Source organism: Ochotona curzoniae, unplaced genomic scaffold (assembly GCF_017591425.1).
Source record: "Ochotona curzoniae isolate NIBS_2020 unplaced genomic scaffold, NIBS_Ocur_1.0 scaffold_3554, whole genome shotgun sequence".
Classification (NCBI taxonomy): domain Eukaryota; kingdom Metazoa; phylum Chordata; class Mammalia; order Lagomorpha; family Ochotonidae; genus Ochotona; species Ochotona curzoniae.
This window is the reverse complement of record NW_024467111.1, coordinates 1,059,102-1,080,261: the sequence shown is the minus strand read 5'-3', so window position 1 is coordinate 1,080,261 and position 21,160 is coordinate 1,059,102. Positions and strand designations below refer to the sequence as shown.

The window sequence follows — 21,160 nt, the reverse complement described above, 5'->3', positions numbered from 1 at the left end:
TCCCCGGTAGGTTTTAGTGTGTGTTGTTAAGTGGGGAATCACAAAAGGTATTTTAAGAAACCCTGACTCCACCCTGGCACAGAACAGCAAGTTTGTGACATATCCCTGGGCCCCTGCCCCGCCCCTTCTCTGCAAACAGCCAGACAAAAACACAGTGACTGGCTTGGGGGAGGGGGGTCTTCTGCACTCCACCGCTCCCTGGGGCAGTAACACTGTCCTCAAAGCCTTACCTTGGGGGGCAACTTTGCAATTTAACCCTGAACCCCCAACCTGTGCTTAGAAGGCACTGCCATTCTTCCCAAATGGATGCTGACAGAAGAATACGAAATAAGAAAGGTGATCATAAATCAAATCACAAAAGAAGTGACCCCCAAAAGCCCAGGGTTAAAAACCTCAGGTTTTGTTCTCATCATACACGTCCAAAGAAGGTTCAATTGTGGAGAATTCACTCTCATACACCAGGCTCTGAGGGGACAAGGAGTTTCGGCGGAAGAAGTGAGCACCTGAAAAAGGAACCAGAAAAACAGGCTCACTAGGTCATCAGGCCTACCTTTCCCTCTTGGCCCAGGGCACACACGGTGGGCAGCTTGCAAGACATCCATCACATTTTCTTCAATAACACCTTCACTTAGATAACTCTTATCACCAGTGAGAGGAACAGTGTGTGTGTGTAGCCATGGCTGCAGGAGATACAGCCTACACATGCACAGGCCTGTGTCAGATCCCTACACAGGTACCTGCTGCAGCTTTTCAAAGCAGGAGCTGCCTGCCACCACCAGGAAGGTGTCACTCAAGTCTGGCACTGCTTCCTGGGGACTCAATCACCCTGTTGGCTTGAGCTGTGACATTGAAGCAGTTTCCAGAAAGTTCACCTGGAGTAGGGAATACCTCCTTGTGTATCCAGTGCATTTTCAGCTGATTCTCACAGTGCTGACCCGCCCCCCATGTCTGGATGGTACCCTCTGCTACAGGCTCATTCTTCACTGAACCCCACAGTAGATGAGGATTTCTGCTCCTGTCCCTGCCACCTTACCTACCTACCATTGCCTCAATACAATTATAGATATTGGTTTAAAACTTCAGTGTTTGTTGTATTTGGCTGTTTGTGCTGCTTAGACTCAAAGCATGCTTGCAGCTCCTTTCCTGCACAATTGAGTCACAGCTGACAGATAGGCTAATGCATGTGCTTGAAGCACACAGTTGGCAAGTGTGCCCGACACTACCACTGGAGTCAAGGGAATGGTTATCCCCAGCACCTCCTGGCCTCTTTCCCTGTGCCACTGCCAGCTAGACAGGGACTTATTTGCATCTTTCCAGTTCTGTATATAAGTGAATCACTGTATGCTTTTACAACTCCTGGTGAAATTAATAATCATTTTTCTGATGTAAAATTCTAAAAGTATACATTCCTACCAGCAGAGAACGAAAATTTCATTTGCTTTGCATCCTCACCAGTCTGTTTTTTTTAGGTGTTGGTCAGCTTAGCAGGAATGTAGTGGTATCTTACTGTGGTTGTAACTTATATTTCCCTGGGCTGGGCCTTTATGCTGCTTGGCAGGCCTACATTCTGAGTGTCTGGATTTGAGTTCTGGCTCTGATCCAGATTCCAGCTTCCTATTGATATACACCCTTGGAAGGAGGCAGGGGGTGGCTCACATAGTTGGCCTATTTAGTTGAAGTGAGAGGGATAGAGAGGAAAAGGGAGAGATTTTTCCATTTGCTGGTTCCCTCTCCAAATGGCCACAATGACTGCAGCTAGTCCAGGCCAAAGTCAGAAGCTCTGAGCCCGTTTCATGGCTCCCAAGCAGGTGTCGGGGACCCAGGGACTCGAGCCATCCTCCCCTGCCTTCCCAGGCGCTTTTAGCAAGGTACTAGACTAGAAATTGAGCAGCTCTGACACTCTGATAAGAAAATGCTGGAATTGAAGTATACGGACAGCTTAGCTCACTGCACCACAAAACCCACCACAAGTAGTTGGGTTTCTGCCACTCATGTGAGAGACCCAGATGGAGATCTTGGCTTCTGGCTTTGGTTTAGTCCAACCCTGGCTGTGCTAACACCTGGGGAATCAAGTAGTAGATTGGAGAATGCTTTTTGTGTCTATCTTCTAAATAAACAAACATTAAAATTTTCATATTTCTCTAATAACTAATGGTAATGACCATCTTCTCATGTGCTTATTAGCCAGCTGTACAGTTTTTGTGAAGTGTTTTGTTCTTTTGCTCATTTAAAATAGGGCATAATTTTTGTAATACAGAATGTACCCATGTACATATGCACTGATACACACATCTGTCTCTCTCTCTCTTTTTCCGGACACAAGCCATTTGTCAGACATGTTTTGCACATATTTTCTCATGGTCCCTGGTTTACCTTTGCATTTCTGTAGCAGTGTCTCTTTTTTTTTTTTTTTGAGGTTAAAAAATTTTATTTGAAAGGTAGATTTACAGAGAGAAGGAGAGACAGGAAAAGAAGGCCTTCCACTTGCTAGTTCACTCCCCAAATAGCTGGTGACAGCCAGAGCTTTGCTGACCTGAAGCCAGGAGCAAAAACATCTTCCAGGTCTCCCACGTGGGAGCAGGAGCCTGGGTGATCCTCTACTGATTTCCGAGGCCATAAGCAGGCAGCTAGATCAGAAGTGGAGCAGTTGGGACATGAACTACCACCTATAATGGGATGCCAGAGGCACATGGTGGAAGATTAGCTTGCACACCACTGTACATACACACTTTGTAACTGTATCCTGAAGAGTGAAAGTTTCAAATTTTGATCAGGCACGGTTTATTTTTTTCCTCCTATAGTTTGTGCTTTTTGTGTTAGGCTTAAGCCATTATTGGCAAATGGTTGCTAAGACGCTCTCATGCGTTCCCCTACCAGGTTTATAGGGTTAGCTCTGAGAACCTTCACTTCAAACTCATTTTTTAATATGGAGGGAAATACAGTTGAAGCTCAATGTTTTTGCATACAAACATGCGGTTGCTTCACTATCACTGCTGAAAAGATGACCCCTTTCCCTCTGAACTGCTGTAGCACATGGCCAGAACTCCATTGGTCGTCCACCCGTGGGTCTCTTCCTAACCATCATGCTGGTCCAGCCAGCCATTTGTCTGTCTTTACACTACAACCACATTTTCTCCATAAATGTAGTTTTAGAAGTCTTCAAATAAGGCATTTAAGTTTTGCAACTTGGTTTTCACTTCTCAAATGGTATGATGGGCATGGAGGAGCGGGAGGTGGTTACCAGCGTACAGAAAAGTAAAAGTGAACGCATTTCACAGGCTAACGTATAAGTGGAGGGGCCACTTCTGTCTTGTTTAACTTTCCTTTATTAAAGGGGCCGGTTCCATGGTGTAGCAGGCTAATTCTCTGCCGGGGGTGCCAGCGTTCTATATGGGTGCTGGTATAAGTTCTACTATTACACTTCCAGTCCAGCTTCTTGTTTATGGTCTGGGAAGACAGTGGATGATGGCTCAAGTCCTTGAATCTATGCACCCATGTGGGAGACCCTGAGGAAGCTCCTGACTCCTGGCTTCAAATTGACTCAGCTCTGGCCATTGTGGTCATTTGGGGGAGTGAATCGGTGGACAGAAGATCTTTCTTTCTCTGTCTGTCTTTCTTTCTGTGTAATTCTGATTTATAAATACATTTTTAAAAGTGTATAACTCTGAGAATCAAGATTGCGGAATAGGGTAATGACACATTTAAATGGACGGAGAAACATTTAATCAGGATGAAGCAGAGAGGACATATTCAAGGAAATAGGAGAGGACAGAACAACAGCAGACTGGAGACTGACAGACACAGGAGAGCAACAGACACTACGTTGCAGTGTTGCAGTGACTGATACTCCAGCAGCATTCAGCTAACGGTGATCCGAACTCCACCAGCAATCAGGTGGGAAGGGACTTTCACTGGGAGCTTGGGAGGTAAATCCAGACAAAGAACTGTGTGTCCGTTTGATTTGATCAGGAGCAGAGACAGAGCAGCAGATCACAGACAGGCAGTGTGAGAACAGCGTGGATTTCATAGCCCAGTCAGCCTCCTAGAGCTGAATTGGGCGTTATTTTGCATAAAGAGGCAAGGGCAAGGGAAAGGACTGAGCATACACTGAGCTGGGAGTGAACTCATTTCTGACTCAGTGAACTGCATCAACGTGGCATTCTACAGGTTCCACTCAAAACAGGTCTGGGTAGCCCTCAGACCTTATGGCCAGCGGATCAAGAACTCTAGTAGTGGTACATCGGGTGCCATTTTGTACACTGTGGCAATAGCTTTAGACTGCAGTGAACTGCGCATGTGCTGAGCTCGCGAGAACTCACTAAGCTCAGTGGATTGCACTGATCCCACAGGAAAATAACACTGACTGTGGCATCGTACGGGTCAAAATAGGTCTGTGTGGCACCCAGACTTAACGGCCAACAGTTTCCAGCAAGATCAGCACCACCAACAACCTAACTATATAGGACACCTGGTATCTCTCTAATCCTGGGACCTGTTCCAACCGGAAGTGGGAGAAAGGTTGCAGAGACAATGGTGCAGCCTCAGCATGGTATCACAGGAGGTGGAGGGTAGTGAGCCAAGAGCTGTGATGACCACGGTGGAAATCTGAAAATAAGAACCCAGACCTGGAACTCACTGGAGGTTGTGGCACAAGTGGCTGCAAACAAAAAGTTGTGTACCAACTGCAATAAGTAAAATCGCATTGTAGACCTGTGGGTGACACAGCTTAGAAACCTGCCCCAAGGAGAAGACTCTGCTAACCAGAAGTACAACGACCAAGAGCAAAAGAAGAGACAAAGGCACAATGAATATTACTGAAAACTCCCCTGCAAAGGAGCAAAACCCTTTACCAACCTCAGAGTTAACTGAGGAAGACATAGAGAAAATGGGGCATAGAGAATTCAGAAACCTCATTTTAAAGCTTCTGATAAAAAATGAGAAGCACATACAAGAGCTCAAAGACTTTAAGGAAGCAATAAAGCAAATCAAGGCTGATATATCAGAAATTAAAAACACAGTAGAGCAAATTAAAAGTACAATGGAGAGTCTCCAAAATAGAATGAAGCAAGCAGAAGAAAGAATCTCAGAATTGGATGATATTTCCTGTCACCAGGGGGAAGCAAACAAAAAGCTGAAAGCAGAGCTGAATCAGACTAAAAAAAGTATTCAAGAATTGAAAGACACTATTAAGAGGCCAAATATAAGAGTTATGGGATTCCCAGAAGGTGCAGAAGATGAGTTTGCATATGTATTTAATGAAATAATAATGGAAATTTTCCCTAATCTAGAGAGTGAATTGGGAAACAACATCCAGGAGGGGCTCAGAACTCCTAACAGGCTTGATCAAATGAGATCTTCAACAAGACACATGATCATCAAGCTCTGTTCAATCGAACATAAGGAAAAGATCCTTAAATGTGTACGTGAAAAAAATCAACTGACATATAAAGGAATGCCAATTAAACTTACTATTGTGTACCCTTGCCGGGAGTGGATGGTGGCTCAAGTACTTGGGTCCTTTCACGTGCAGGGGAGATCAGATGGAATCCTGGCTCCTGGCCTTTGTCTGAGCTAGCCTTGGCTGTTGTGGTCATTTGGGAGGATGATCTATCTCTCTGACTTTAAAATAAAATTAAATAGAAAAATTTAAAAAGAATCATTTGTAAACACAAAGGGTGACTTCTTTACCACGTACCTTAGGGGGAAAAAATGGCATAAATGAGAGATGCTTGAGAATAAGCCCAAGTAGAGTATGGGCTGCCTGAGTCCTCACAGACGAGCCTGTGTCCCCAAAGAATTCACACACTCCAACAGTGTTGGTGTGGAAAAGACACAGACCAAAGAGGTGAGGCTTGGCAGGTTAACTGTACTGCAAGCATGGCCCCTGACACTGAATTGGGGGTTGGAACTACAGCAATGACCCATAGTTGTGAACATGTGACACTAAACATGCATGGCAGCTGGGTTCCAGAGAAGGCCTGAAGCTGGCTGTGCCAAGGAGGCTGCCTGGAAATATGTCCCAATTCAGGATTCAATGATTGCAATTTCTTTGTTGTAATAACAACATTCATGATGTTACGAAAACTCTAGACACAGATAAAGGAACAAATCCTAAGTAAGTACTAGGCATTTTGTAAAAATTCTGGGAAAATGGAAATTAAAAAGGTTTATTTTGGTGCCAAATATTTTGAAATCCATGCAGTTTTTTCACAATCTGCATTTTCCATGAAACTTTGGAAGCATTCATTTGGCAGCTAAATAAACTTCACAAAGAACAGAACCAAGAAGTCATCAGTCATCATTGGGTCCAGAACTAGGATACCAGCAGCACCTGCAAGCCCTTCTGGTCACCCTGCTTACATGTCCACTTTCCCCCAAGGAAACCACCGAGCAGATTCCTCACGCTGCACTGAGAGCTATTTTTAGCATGACATAAGTAGGAACAGCACAGTCTCCGTGTCTGCATTCTTGCAGACAATACGATGCCGTGACCTTCACACATGCCCCCAGTACAGCAGCAGCATATTCACGGTTGCTGCAGGATGACATTCCGTTGCATGGCAACCACACACTCCATACTTCTTTCCTTGGTGGACAATGGCATTGTATTCACTTGGCAGGAGCTGTTATGAACACTGATCTTGGGATTCATTCTTTATTTTAATTTTTAATTAGTTTCTAACAGACTCAATGTGGTCTGTAGATACAATTCTAAGAACCCAGTGTTATTCTTGGGAATATCCTTGTGTGCATCTTTGGTATACACATGCACTCACTCTTGTGTGATGCTCAGGGTTAGATTTCTGGGTTTTTGAAAAGTCCATGAGGGGACGGAATTAGAAGGGCAGTTTATTTTGGTACAGAAGTTAGAGGTTTACCTGAAAGACTTAACCAGTGAAATTTTTCTTTGAAAGAAGACTTTAAAACAATGGGGTTCAGCTGATTGCAGAAATGCAGAATTCACTTTCATGACTTTGTGTCAGTTTTGGTTCTTTTTTCTTTTAACGACTTATTTTTATCAGAAAAACAGATTTACAGAAGAGAGAGAACAATCTTCTACCCAAATGCCTGCTGCAATGGCTGGAGCTGAACAAATCCAAAACCAGGAGGTATTTTTTGGTCTCCCATGTGGGTGCAGGATCCCAAGGCATTGTGCATCCTCCACTGATTTCCCAGGCCACAACCAGGGGGCTAGATGGGAAGTGGAGCAGCTGGGATATGAATCAGTGCCCATATGGGATCCTGGTGCTTGCAAGGGGAAGATTAAGCAATTGAGCCTTTGCGCTGGTCCTGGTTCTTTCTATTTTTGAAGGAATTTGTCAATTCAATTTTCAGAACTTACTAATAAAATTATAGCATTCATCTTAAAAATTACTTACATTTATTTACTTGAAAGAGTTACAGTGAAATCTTCCATTTGCTCGTTTGCCACCTAAATGGCTACAACAGCTAGACCTGGACAGTTCTGAAGCAGGGAGCCAGGAGTTTCTTCTGGTTCTCCTATTCAGGTGGTAGGTTCCCAAGGACTTGAGTCACCCTCTGCTGTGTTCTCAGGCCATTAGCAGGAAGTTGGACTAGAAGTAGAACAGCCAGAACTTGAACCAGAGCTCATATGCATGGCCAATGTCTCAGGCAATGGTTTAACATACTATGCCACCATGCCAGCCTCTACTTCATCCTTTTATTACTATCTTACAAGTTTTTAAATTGTGGTTATAAAAGCTTAAGATTTATCATTTAAATTGCTTTTAATATACAGCTCAACAGTTGGGTCTGGTTCAAAGGCTAACTCCTCAATTTGTAAGCACTGGGATCCCATTTGGGTGCCAGTTCGTGTCCTCGCTGCTCCACTTCCCATACTGCTCCCTGCTCTTGGCCTAGGAAAACAGTAGAGGATGTCCCAAAGCCTTAGGACCTTGAACCCGTGTGGGAGACCTGGAGGAAGTTCCTGTTCCTGGCTTCGGATTGGCTCAGCTCCTGCAATAGCGGCCATTTGAAGAATGAACCTCTTTCCTCAAATGGATGGAACATCTTTCTCTCTGTGTCTCTCCATTTGCCTTTCCAATAAAAATAAATACATCTTTTTAAAAAGATGCATATCAGCAGTGGTGAGGATGTGTGCACTGTGGTGAGGCAGGCCCTCAGAGCTTTTTCATCTTGGACAACTGAAGCTCTGTGCTCATCAAACAATAACCCTATTTCCTCTCCCCACTTCCCTGGTAACCAATATTGTATTGTATGTTTCTTTGTGCTTATTTTTAAGGTAAATCTTTGAAAACATGCTTTTCTTTCCTATAATGGTCATTAGGGTCTTTTTTCCGCCTTATTGGCAAAGGTTAATTTTATCTGTGTTTTTAAAGAAATCACTGTTAAGTAGACACTTTCCTGTTATTTTACTTTGTTAAAGATTTATTTATTTTATTGGAAAGGCAGATTTATAGAGAGAAGGAGATAAAGAGAGAAAAATCTTGTATGTTGATTTGTTCTCCAAGTGGCCACAACAGACAGAGCTGAGCCAATCTGAAGCTAATAACCAGGAACTTCCTCCAGGTGTCCCACACGGGTGCAGGGTCCCAAGGCTTTGGACCATCCTGTACTGCTTTACCAGGCCCCAGGCAGGGAGCTGGATGGGAAGTGGAGCAGCCAGGACACGAACTGAGATCCATAAGGGATCCCGGCACAAGCTAGGAGGATTTAGCTGCTAGGTCATCATGCCAGGTCCTCTGTTATTTATTTTATGATCATTATTGTCCACTTATGATCTTTATTTCATTTAATTTCTTTTGCTATTCTATACTTTAAGCCACACATTTCCCTTTACATTGTTTTTTTTCCCTCTATTTGTTTATTACATGTGATTATTTTGTTAGTTGCTATCAGTTGATTTAACGATTTATTTTTGTTGGAAAGACAGATCAGATTTTACGGAGAGAAGCAAAGACAGAGAGAAAGATCTTTCATCCACTGGTTCACTCCCCAAATGGCTGCAATGGCTTGAGGTGAGCATATCTGAAGCCAGGAGCTTCTTCCGGGGCTCTCATGTTGGGCCATCTTCTGCTGGTTTCCCAAGGCATAAGCAGGGAGCTGAATGGGAAGTGGAACTACCAGGACATGAACCAGTCCCTATATGGGATCCTGGTGTTACAAGGCAAGGATTTAGCCATTGAGCCATTGTGCAGGGCCCAATTATTTGTTTATTAAGTATTATTCCACTATTTTATTGCTGAGATACCCTGGAGGTTATTTTAAATTTTTATTACCTTGGATTATCATATGTATCCTTGATTAATTAACAACTAATATAAATCAGTTTTATTTACTCCTGCACAGCCCAAATATCTTAGAGCCCTTCCTTTTACTTAAGTCCCTGTATTTGAGAGGCAGGCATCATCCGACCGATCTGCATGTTCATTCTTTCTGCCTCAAGTCTTCTCGTACCTCTCCCTTGGATCAATTCCTTCTGCCTGAAGTTACAAATACCATACGTTAAAAATGCAGCATTTAGCAAGGTTCCACCTAACTCCAGGGAGATTGGCCTACATTCAGAACTCTACTGACAATAATTGCTGGCATGGATGTGGGGAGAAAGGTACCCTTCTTCACTGCTGGTGGGAGTGCAGGCTAGTACAACCACTATGGAAGTCAGAATGCAGAATGCTAAGAGAACTGAAAATTAACCTGCTGTATGACCCAGCTATCCCACTCTGGGAATATATCCAAAGGAAATGAAATCTGCATGTGAGAAAATGACCTATTCTCCTATATTTATAACAGCACAATCTACAATAGCACAGACATGGAAATAGTCCAGATACCCATTGAAAAAGGAATGGATAAAGAAACTGTGGTACATCTTATCTACTCCATGAAATACTACTCAGCCATTAAAAAGAATGAAATCCTACCATTTGCAGCAAAATGGTTCCAACTAAAGACCATCATGCTCAGTGGGGTCTGGTGGGGGTTATTGCGGGTCGCTCCAACTAGGCTGCAGCTTCCACTGGTTTGCGCGAGGGCCGAGTATGTGCTGGGCAGAACCAGGCTGGACTGCAACACCCATTGGTTCCAGTGGAAGTCGGGAGGGAAAACAGAACCAACCTAGCAACTGCAACCACCAGCTGATCGGGGCAATGGACAGTGCTGGGCCCTGTACTTGCCAGCACATACAAGAATCTGGTTTTAGAACACCTTAAAGTTTCTTTGGAGATCTCCCCAATCAAAATGCTGGACTCAGAACCCTAACCAAGAGAAGAGAGAAGACAGAACAGGGCAACCAACCATCTCAGCTATATCTTGGCAGCAAAATACGGGGCAAACAGAGACTCTATGATGGACTAAGTCAATCAGTGGATTCTTCAAGGACCTCATAGTGCTTGGAGTGTCAAGATTGGCAGCAATTCATAACTGTTGAAATATCAAAACCACTTGAACAAGAACCTCAGAGCATACCCTACATCCGGGACCTGGGGAGGGTGGGAAACATGAAGGAAACAATATGGAAAAACAATATGGAAAAAATAATAGTCTTACCCACTTTCCTGTAGCCCTTGAACCTTTTTACCCTAATTAACTAGGTAAAGATTGTCAAAATATATATTAAAAAAAAAAGAATTTTTACCCTAACATACTTCATTTCTGTAAAGGCTAATCTGGTGTTAGTAATTGGATTTCCTATAGATACACTCGCATTCTTTTTTTCCCCCTTTTGTTTGCTTGGTGCTTATCTTCTAATAATGCCTTTATGAAATGATTTACTTAGTTAAAAGGCAGAGAGAGACAGAGAGATAGAGTGCGTAATCTTCCATATATGCTAGTTCACACCCCAAATAGAGGTTTACAAGATTCAAAATTAGACTTCAGTCTTTGATATAAATAGTCAATCTTAGCTTGTAGGGGTAACCCTGGGGATCCCAGTGAGAAGCCTAACATGTTGGGATCAGAACCCACAAGTCCAGAAAGACTTTCCACATTTACTCATCTCAGTCTTCAAACCACCAATTTGCAGTCATCTATCTGCCACTGCTTACGAATTGGCAAATTCTTCAAAACAAGAACAAAGAGAAAAACTCCCAAACCAGCAAAACCAGTGATCTTGGGTTTATCTCCCTGCACTTTCCATTTCTCTAGCATCTTGGGTCAATTCCCCATGGCACTGATAGCTTTCCAGGGCTTTTACCAACAAAGGTCTGATGATGCCCTTTTAGAGGAGCTACTGTTGTGCAGCAAGCTAGCCTGTGACATCAGCATCCCATATGAGTGCTGGTTCAAGTCTTGGTTGGTCTACTTCTTATCCAGCTTGCTGCTAATACTTCTGGGAAAACTTTATCGCATCAATTAAATTCAAACCACAAGACAGCAGATTTAAATTTCAAAGGCTAATGATAAAAACTTCCCCAAGAATAACAAACAGTATTATCTATTCATTCTGTCCCTTCAATTTTAAGCTCTTGTAAAAATTCTTTATCTGCTCCTTAGCAGAACCTATTATTACAAGGTCTTACTTGATGGTAGAACTTGAAATAATGTGATAAATAAATAAAATTAGCAGGGACAGTGTCATCAAGAACTTTTCACCTAGCATCTTCTGATGAGTGCTAATGACAGGAAGTAATGACCACCCATGCATGGGAAGACCAGGAGAGGGCAGGGCATGAATGCTTTGATGTCCACTGGAGTACAATGGGGTGGGGAGCAGCTGGCCTACTGATCTGTGAAGGTACTGCTGGAGGAAAAACACCTTTGTGCTGATGAAGACAACAGAGTCTGCTCTAAGACTGGACAAAGTCAGCCGCAGGCCCGCATTCCAAGGTGCCTGGTTTCCACCCAGAGGATTCAGACAGGGTGACCACCTGTACAGCTTTGAAAATTCAATCTGATGTACATTTTACAATAGAGCCGCCCCACCTCCCGTAGGTGAAGCTAAGGCCAATAGAATGAAAGGGAGAAACAGACATTCCAACAAGTATAAAAATGCCAGCACCAGTTTTCTGAATGGGTATACAGAGACAGATGAATAACAGTGATAACCAACCAGCTCTAATTGAAGTGTATAGAACACCCTAACAATGGCATAGCAAACATTCTGAAGCGCACAGGGAAATTCTTTGGCATATATTTTAGGTTAAGTTATAAGAGCATCAATAAATTTAAAATAGCCAAATCATATAAAGTATGTTCTTCAACCATAAATGAAATTAGAAATTTATCACAGAAGAGAACTCCAGAAATTTGTAAATATAAGGAATTTAGACACCATACGCTCAAATAATCAATGGGTCAAAAAAAAAATCACAAGATAAAGTAGAAATTACATGAAATAAAATCACAGCATACACCTTTATAATTGGATAAAACAGCACTTAAATCCCTATATTAAAAAAACATCTCAAACCAACAATCTAACCTTCCACCTTAAGAAAAAAGCAGAGGAGGCAGCTCTGTGGTGCAGTAGCCTAAGCCTCTGCCTGCTGTGCCAGCATCCAATATGGATGCCAGTTCCAGTCTTGAGTTCCACTTCCAATCCAGGTCCCTGGTTATGTGCCTGAGAAATCAGAAGAAGATGGCCCAAGTCTTTGGTGCCCTGTATCCACAGGGAGACCTGGAAAAGGTTCTAGGTTCCTAGCTTTGGGATTAGCTTGGTTCCAGCTATTGTGGGCATTTCAGGAGTTAACCAACAGATCTCTTTTTTCTCCTCATACTCTGTAACTCTGCCTTTCAAATAAACATAATAAATCTTCTAAAAAAAAAATCAGAAAAATTGAAACCTAAAGTTTCACACTAAGAAAAGCCTAGGATCAGATAAATTCCAAAAATGTGAAAAAACAGTAACATTAAACTTCTTAAACATTTTCCAAAAAAACCAGAACACTTCATCATTCATTCAATGAGGTCTGCACTGTATGATATTAAATCCCAATAAAGGCATTATAAGAAAAGAAAATCACAAACCAATAGAATCTATGAATAAAAATGCAAAAATCCTCAGCAAAATACTGGCAAACCAAATCTACAAACATAAACAAAGGATCATACTTGTGACCAAGTGGGACTTACCCCAGGTGCACGGTTGGTTCAACATATGAAAATCAATGTAATACACTGTATTAATTAAGGGCAAAAAGCACATGGTCATCTTTAAACACAGTAAAAGCATTTGAGAAAATCCAGCTGTCATGGCAGAAACACTCAACCTGGAAACCGAAGGTGGCTTTTTCAACCTGATAAAGGGGATATAATCTATGAGAATGCCACAGCCGACTCTATAATCTATGGTGATGTACTCACAGCTTCCCCACCAAGATCATAATGAGACATGGATGGCCGCACCACTTCTGTTCAATACTCTACTCTGTGGTTCTAGCCAGGGGCACTCAAAGAAATTGAAATAAATGGAATTCCCACTTGAAAATAGCACAATATCATACACACAAAATCCAAGGAATCCACTAAAAAAATAAGAACTAGTGAGTTTGTAATGGCTATAGGATAAAAGATCAAGGCATAAATATTAATCACATTTCCATAGAAATTAAACAGATGGGAAGACATCCTATGCTGATGAATTGGGAGACATGACAGTGTGAAAAGATGGCAATGCTATCTAAAATAATCTGATTAGCTGTAAATTCTGTGAAAAATCCTAGCTTGTTCCCCTTTCCTGCCCTGCTACCCTGATTACAAAGCTCATCCTAATATCCATTGTGGAAATGCATGTAACCCTGAGTAACCAAAGTTTATAAAGGGCAAAGTTGAGCTCTCACTTCCCAATTCCAAAACTTAGTACAAAGCCACAGTAATCAGTGCCATGAGGAACTGGCTCAAAGGCAGACACAGACTGACAGAGAATCAGAGTTCAGAATATACTCATAATTACGCTCAACTAATTTCTGACAAGGATGCCAAGACCATCTACCAGGTGGAGAACAGTGTCTTTAACAAACAGTGCTGGGAAAACACAATTCCCACAGGCAAAAGAATGAAGTTGGACCCGTATTTCTATCATACATGAATCACTCAAAACAGCTAAACAGTAAAGCTAAAATTACCAAGTTCTTAGGAACTTTTGTGACCTCAGATTAAAGGAAGTTTCTTTGCTGTAATACTGAAATCATAGCAATCAAGGAAATAAACTTGAACCATCAAAACTTAAAACATTTGATGTGAAGGACAGTATCAAGAAAGTAAATAATTTCTGATGCAGAATTTGTGTTTTTTTTTTTTTTTTGAAAATCATACACATGAAAATTAGTATCAGGAATATATAAAGAATTCCTGGGCTGGTTTTGTAGTGCAGGTTAAGCTACCACTTAAAATGCCAGCATTTCATACTGGAGCACTGGTTCAAGTTTTGCTTGCTCTGTTTCTTACCCGGCTCCCTGCTAATGCACCTGGAAAGGCAGCGGAAGATGGTCCACCCAGTCTTTGGGTTCTGCCACCGTTCCTGGCTCATGGTTTCAGCTACTATGGTCATTTGGGAGAGTGGATTAGTAGGTGGAAGATTCTATCCCAAAGCAAATACAATTTTTTTTTTTAAAGAGCCCAATATACATAGAAGCTACATGTGACTTAGTATCCTAGATGAGAACCTGGGATGTAAAAACTACATTAGGTTAAATCTAAGAGAATTAAAAAAAAAAAAAAAAGAACCCATATAACTCAAAGGAACAAATAGCTCAGTTTAAAAAAAGGCTTTAGTGTACCACATTAACCTTCTGCTTGCAAAGGCAACAGAGCATATCAGTGCTACTTCAAGTTCTGGCTGCTCTGCTTCCAATTTAGCTCCTTGCTAATGCACCTAGCCAAAGTACTTGGCATCCTGCCATCCACGTGGGAGATTCAGATGGTGTTCATGGCTCCTAGCTTTGGCTGGCTCAGCCAGGGCTGTGAAGCAGCTGATGGAAAAATCTTTGTCCCTCCATCAGTCTATAAGTCTTAAGAAAGAAGAAAGGCAATAGGTGGTGTTTGGCCTCATACTGGTTAAGGTATCTGCATCTGAGTGCTTTGGTTCAACTCCTGCCCCTTGCTCCCTGCTGATGCAGACCCTGTGTGGCAGCAGTGCCAGCACCAGTGACCGTGTTTCTGCCATCCATGTAGCAGACCTGGATTGAGTTTCCATCTCCTGGCTTTAGCACCATCCTAGCCTCAGCCATCTTAGGCTTTTGGGAATGAACCAACGAACTGGAGCTCTGGGTAAAAAACTAGAATAGATATTTTTCTAACTGAGACACAGAAACAACCATCAAACACGTGGAAAGATGTGTAATACCCATTACCAGGCTTATGCACATAAAACATGCAAAACACACTAACTGCAAGGGCTGCAACAAAACAGACAGCACGAGAGGGTGAGGAGAAGCCATCTCTCACACAACATGGCTGGAGTGCCCCAGGTGAGCTGCCTTGACAAATAGTTTCTTCAAAAGGTTACCACCTGATAATGGAATCCTACTCCTTGGGATACACCAAGAAAACTGGCAAGACAATGTTCATACAAACATCAGTATGCAAATTTTTATGGCAGCATTGTTTATAATAACCAAAAAGTACAAACAACACAAATAGGTGGTGCATGGATGGACATAATGCAGCACAGCCACTCCATGGAATACTCAACTCTAAAAAGCCATGCAGCCCTGACACATGCTGCAACACGGATGTGCCCCCCACCATCATTCCAGCTGAAAGAAGCTGGACAGAGGCCACACAAAGAACAACTCAGGACAGAAAAAAAGACACACACTCCTGGTCTTTAAGGTGGCTACTGTTAATGGGTATGAGGCTTCTGTTTGAGATGAATGATGTTCTGGAACTAATAGTGGTTAACAATTACATAACCTTGTGAATAGACTAAATGATACATTTCAAAGCATGCTAAGCTTCAATTTTGAACCTGATAGGAACTCCTGATGAACATGGCTGCTGAATGAGACCCTGGCATCAGCGGGACTATGTCCTCGTTTTGCAGAGGTGCTGAGGTGCAGAGCTGAGTGTTGACTGCCCAGAACCCTCACACAAACACTGCCAGGTCTTCCAACGTACAACACAACAGATTGCTACAGCAAATGCTTCAGTAAAGGGACTGCATTGACATATGCCACCATATTCTCACTCGACTTCTTTTTTTATTTGTTGTTTCTGAAAGAATGGTAAGCTAATTAGGTCAAAACATATCTTGGACAGATGCAAATTATTAGTCATCAGTGTGGATTTCAGGAAAAAAAAAGCTTTCTATAGTTATCTGCTCAACTCACACATATTTCTAGACACTTACCACATGCAAAGTTCCCTGTTAATGGGGTGCAAGGGGGCATAAGGAGAAGCAACACTGCTACGGGTCCCTCGTGCCCTCAAGCTCAAGCTTCAGTGGGGACAGCCCAAGCACTAGCAGAGGAACAGAAATGACCAGAGCCTGAGCCAAGACTTAAAAGAAAACAAAATGGAGCGGTTATGTAGGACACGCAGAGGCCACCCTTAACCCAGGACAACTGCACTGTAAGGAACCCCAGAAACACTCTCTCTGAAACGCATGTGAGATTTGGGTCCATGATCCCTAAACCAGCCTTTTGAAACACAAGTCGGAGAATAACACTCCTCAGCACAGCCTTCTTATCATATTATTTATTTTATTTTAATACAAAGCTTTGGCATTAGCAATTTTATGAAAAAATAAAATGTACTAAAAATAAACGCTTGTGTGGCATGATTGGTAAATGATGCACAAAAATAGGTTCTTTTATCCTTCAAGGCAATCAGTCAGGAAGCAGCTTTTTCTTCTTCAAAACCATTCTACCCTAAGGAATAAAAGGAAAGAGAGGTTATACATTAGTTATGAAACAAGTCCTGGTGTTTTAAAATAACAGACAGGTGACCCTAACAGAAAGGCTGCAAGGAAGTGTTCCCAGCTGCTTCTTACCCAGCTCTCGGGGAAGCCTGTGGAACCCTAGGGTTTCCCTGAGGCCAGCAGCGTCAGAGGTAGACCCCATGGTCTGTCCTCTCACAATTTCCAGTGTTCCCAAAGGGAACACAGGGAGAAGCAGAGGCCATAGCTGGCATGTGGCTCCCAGACAATGATCATGTAATTGGCAGCCCTCCTTGCTGTGAGGCCAGGTTCTGAATGCCCAGTGTGTGGCTACCTGCGGCTGTTGTGATACAGTATGCTTCTCTCTTACCCCTCAAACAAGTACACTGTTACTTATTTTGAAACAGGGGTTGAAAAGCAGAGACTTCTAGGGATGGATGGCTCTTGCTCGGGAATGCTCCAGACCAGTGCCACACATACCTGCCAACTTTCAAAGCTTCCCATCTGCCCTCGCTCCAGGCCCTTAAATCATTCCACAACCCTCCCTGGGTACTCTAGTTCATGCTCATGGTTCCAGGTTCTATTTTCCACTCTGACCTGCTCTCTACTGAGTTGTGCATGTGAGCTTTGAACAACATACTCCTGGGCTCCCACATGTTGCACAGCATCTCTTGGTGAACTCCTTCAATTTCACATTTTTACCTGACCTTCTTTTCTGCCTCTACTCCCTGACACTTCAAAGCCATCTCTCTGCAGGCAGGCATGATCTTTTCCACTGAAAACTCTTCAATTGCTGAGAACTGCAAAAATCAAGTTCAAATTCTGTAGTCTGCCTAGAGCTGGCACCACTGCTACCTACAACAGACACATCAAACCATAAAACTCCCTGAAACCTGCCCTGATTTTCCCTCAATTTGTACTCTAATTATGCCCAGCCTGGTTCTTCAGTCACTTCCTTTCAACTCCTGTGGGTGTAACAGAAGTATGTGGTATCCCCTGCCTGCTCTGCTTGTGCAACACAGAATGCCTGCAGGGCAAGGCTGGCCCTTTCCTTTGGCCCTAGGTCACAGTGAGCCTGACACCTGCAAAGCACTGAGAAAATGCATCTCAATAATGACAGCATTTGAAAAGCCATGGTGCAGAATTTTATGCTGACGGTCCATGCTACCGTAGTTCATATTTTAGATATAATATCTGGATATTAGATGCAAGGAATTTTTAGGAATGAATCAAGATTTATTTTTTTTAAATTTTTCTATTCTTTCAAGGCAAGTATAAACCAATGTGGGGGCAGACATGATATAGCAGTCAAGGCACTGGGATGCCTCCATCTTACGTCAGAGTACATGAATTTTAGTCCTGGGTCTGCTCCTGGTTCAAGCACTTTGGTCCTTGCCACCTGCACTGGAGTCCCAGGTTCCCTGCTTCAGCCTGGTGCAGCTCTGACCATTGTGGCACTTGGGAAGCAAAGCAGTACCTGGAGAATCTCCTTCTGTTTTCCTTTCTGCCTTTTAAATACTGAGTGACTAACAGAACAATACATACAAACCACAAATGAATGCTGCCATAGCATTTCTTTGTCAAAATAAACAACTTCCAGACACAGCAAAGTCTAACCAGAGTTCCCTTTTATCTTTAGCAGCCTTTTATTTTTTAAATCAACTTTTTAGAAAAGTAAAATTTGTCTTTTCAACTACACTATTTGGAGCCCTCAAATGGTCAACTGGAGTAGTCAAACAGTAAAGGAAAGCGTGGCAGTCGAACTCCAGGGTCATCTTCCTATGGCATCGCTTGAAGTCCATCTCTCTGACAGAGAAAGAAAGGAAAGAGGGAGACAGGTAAGAGATTCTGTTCCCTGGTTCATTCCCCAAATGCCCACAATAGCTAGGGCTGAAGGTGGAAACCAGGAGCTTATATTAGGTGGCACACAGGTGACCAGATCCAAACCACTGCCTCCTCAGGTCTCCACATTATCTGGAGCCAGAGTTGGGAACTGAATCCAGGTATTGCAGTGTGGGATGGGGCATCTTCACTGCCTGGCTAAATGCCTGCTCCGTAAACCGATTTCTGAATCCTATTTTCCCAAAAACTTTCAGAAGTACCCTCATATATCTTACAGTTGGAGATGATAATAAAAATCTTGAAAACGCTTTTTCTTTTTTGTGCTGAAGTACTGGAAAGCAACCCTAACTCTGCCATGTGATCCTTCCCAGAAGGATGATTCCAGAGACTCTTAGCACTAGAAAGAAATCTTGCAGCCTCCATCTGATGTGAAATCTGCTTCTCAGCAGCTCCAGGCAGGCTCAGTAGCTTTCAAAGAATTCCCTGCTGTAGTAGACCGCTCTGAGCAGTGTAGAGTTCCTTCATTAAGGTGGCACTGGGCTGCAGATCTAGGGATAAGCAAGTGTCCCCCTTGGTAAGCTCTGTTTAATAACCATGAGGCTATCATGAGAACTGAACAAGAAGGCAACAGGGTAAAAACCCAGCACAGGGCAGTCACCACAGTAGCCACTCTCATTTCCAGGCATTTTTTACACACCTGAAATGCCACTTCTATCAACCTATTTCCCTCTTTTCTAAGCTTGGTCCAGTCTCAGCCTCAAAGCCATTTCAAGAATGAACATGCAGATGGAAGATCTGTTTTTCTCTAAATTTCCTCCTCTCTCTAACTCCGCCTTTGAATAAGCAGGGATTAATGCTGTGGGATATCAGGTAAAGCTGCTGACTGTGATACTGGCATTAAATGTGGGCACCGGTTCAAGTCCTGGCTGCTTCACTTTCAATTCAGTTCTCTGCTAATGTGCTTGGGAAAACAGTAAAAGATGGCACAAGTGCTTGGGCCCCTCAACCCATGTGGAAAATCTGGAAGAAACTCCTGGCTCCTGGCATCAAACCAGTCAAGCTCTGGCCACAGCAGCCATTTGGAGAGTGAACTAGCAGATGAGAGGCTCTCTCCCTCTTAATGGTTTCTTAATGGGGTTTTACAAGTGACTGTCTGTAACTCTTCTCAAACCAACCAACCAACCAATACATCTCTTTTAAAAAAGAGAAACAAATAAATCTAAACAAAACAAAACAAAAGCCATAAAAATTCCTGAGCAGAATAACCCAGAAATATCAGAGAATAAAATAGAAACCCTGATTCCTTTTATCTAATCTAAGAGTTCCTACTGCCACATCAGAGGAGGACAGCTTATACAGGTACTGTGGAGGACAGTCCAGGTTCACTGATTTGCTGGATGTGGCCAGGCCTTCTAACCCAACCTTGGCTTACATTATTGGATGTGTGTTCTAGTAACCTGGTATATTAATTCAACTCATGCTATTTTATTTTATAGGCAGAGTTACAGAGAGAAGGCAAGACAGACAGGTCTTTCATCCACTGGTTCATTCACCAAATGACTGCAATGGCTAGAGCTGCGTTGATCCAAAGCCAGGAGCCAGGAATTTCTTCCTGGTATCTCAAATGCATACAAGGATCCAAGGACTTAAGTCATCTGCCACTGTTTCCCAGGCAATAAGCTGGGAGCTAGATTGGAAGTAGAGAAGCTGGAACTCAAATCAGTGCCATATGGCAGGCCAGTGCTGCAGGTGGAGCAGATCCTACTACACCATGGCAATGGTTCCGACTTAGCCACATTAACTTCACCAGATTCATTTCCTCCTGCTGAGGTTGAAGTTTGTCTACCTTGAGCTCCATTCCTCTGTCAATTTTAGGACATCGTTTCTACGCCTCAGAGTCCTAGTCTAGAAAAGGCTTCCTAGGATATAGTTGTTTAAGCATCTCACTGAAAAATCTCTCCCACAACACTTGCATACTTGTACAAATATGTATTTACCTTGCATTTATTAGGTTCTTTGACTACCATTCTGTTTCTATTTGCCAAGTCTCAAAATTCACCAATTTGCAGTATTAAAAAAAAATAAGGCCTGATTAGTAATAGAATACTTGAATAAAAAGAAAGGCAGTGACTCCAAATATGCAGGTTTCTGAGTCAAGCCCTTGGTCAATGGGCAGAGCCTGTGAGCTCCAATGGGTGTTTTTACCCCAGCCAGCTGCTCTTTGGGTGCCTGGGCTCTGCAAGCCTGCTGTAGCATCTGCAGCTGCTGCTGGACCTGAGTTACGGGGTTTTACAAGTGACTGGACTGGGTCCAGGGGCTTGCTGAGTTCCCAAGACCAAGACCTGAGCCTGGTAATACTATCAGAAGAGGAACCTTATCTAGCAGGGACACACGAGATGGAAAGTTTTGGCATTAAAATGTCAAAATGTGTTATCTTTATATAATGAGACTATCTTACAAATGGACAAGACTACTCAAAAAATTAAACCAAGCCAAGTAAAATGAAAAAACGGTTCTCAT

At 42.7% G+C, this 21,160-nt stretch overlaps 1 protein-coding gene across 3 annotated transcripts in view; it reads right to left on the bottom strand.

The window, feature by feature from the left end:
* Nucleotides 1-345: 345 nt before the first annotated feature.
* RNF130 (ring finger protein 130) overlaps nucleotides 346-21,160 on the bottom strand; it is a 127,849-nt gene continuing 107,034 nt past the window's right edge. For 2 of the 3 annotated variants that reach the window (XM_040964473.1, XM_040964475.1), the window contains one exon: nucleotides 16,612-16,790. In XM_040964473.1, the coding sequence (XP_040820407.1) occupies nucleotides 16,775-16,790 (16 nt within the window). In that variant the 3' untranslated portion in view covers nucleotides 16,612-16,774. Of the gene's footprint in view, nucleotides 504-16,611; nucleotides 16,791-21,160 lie in introns of those variants that run through there. The other variant, XM_040964474.1, reaches the window with a different exon arrangement.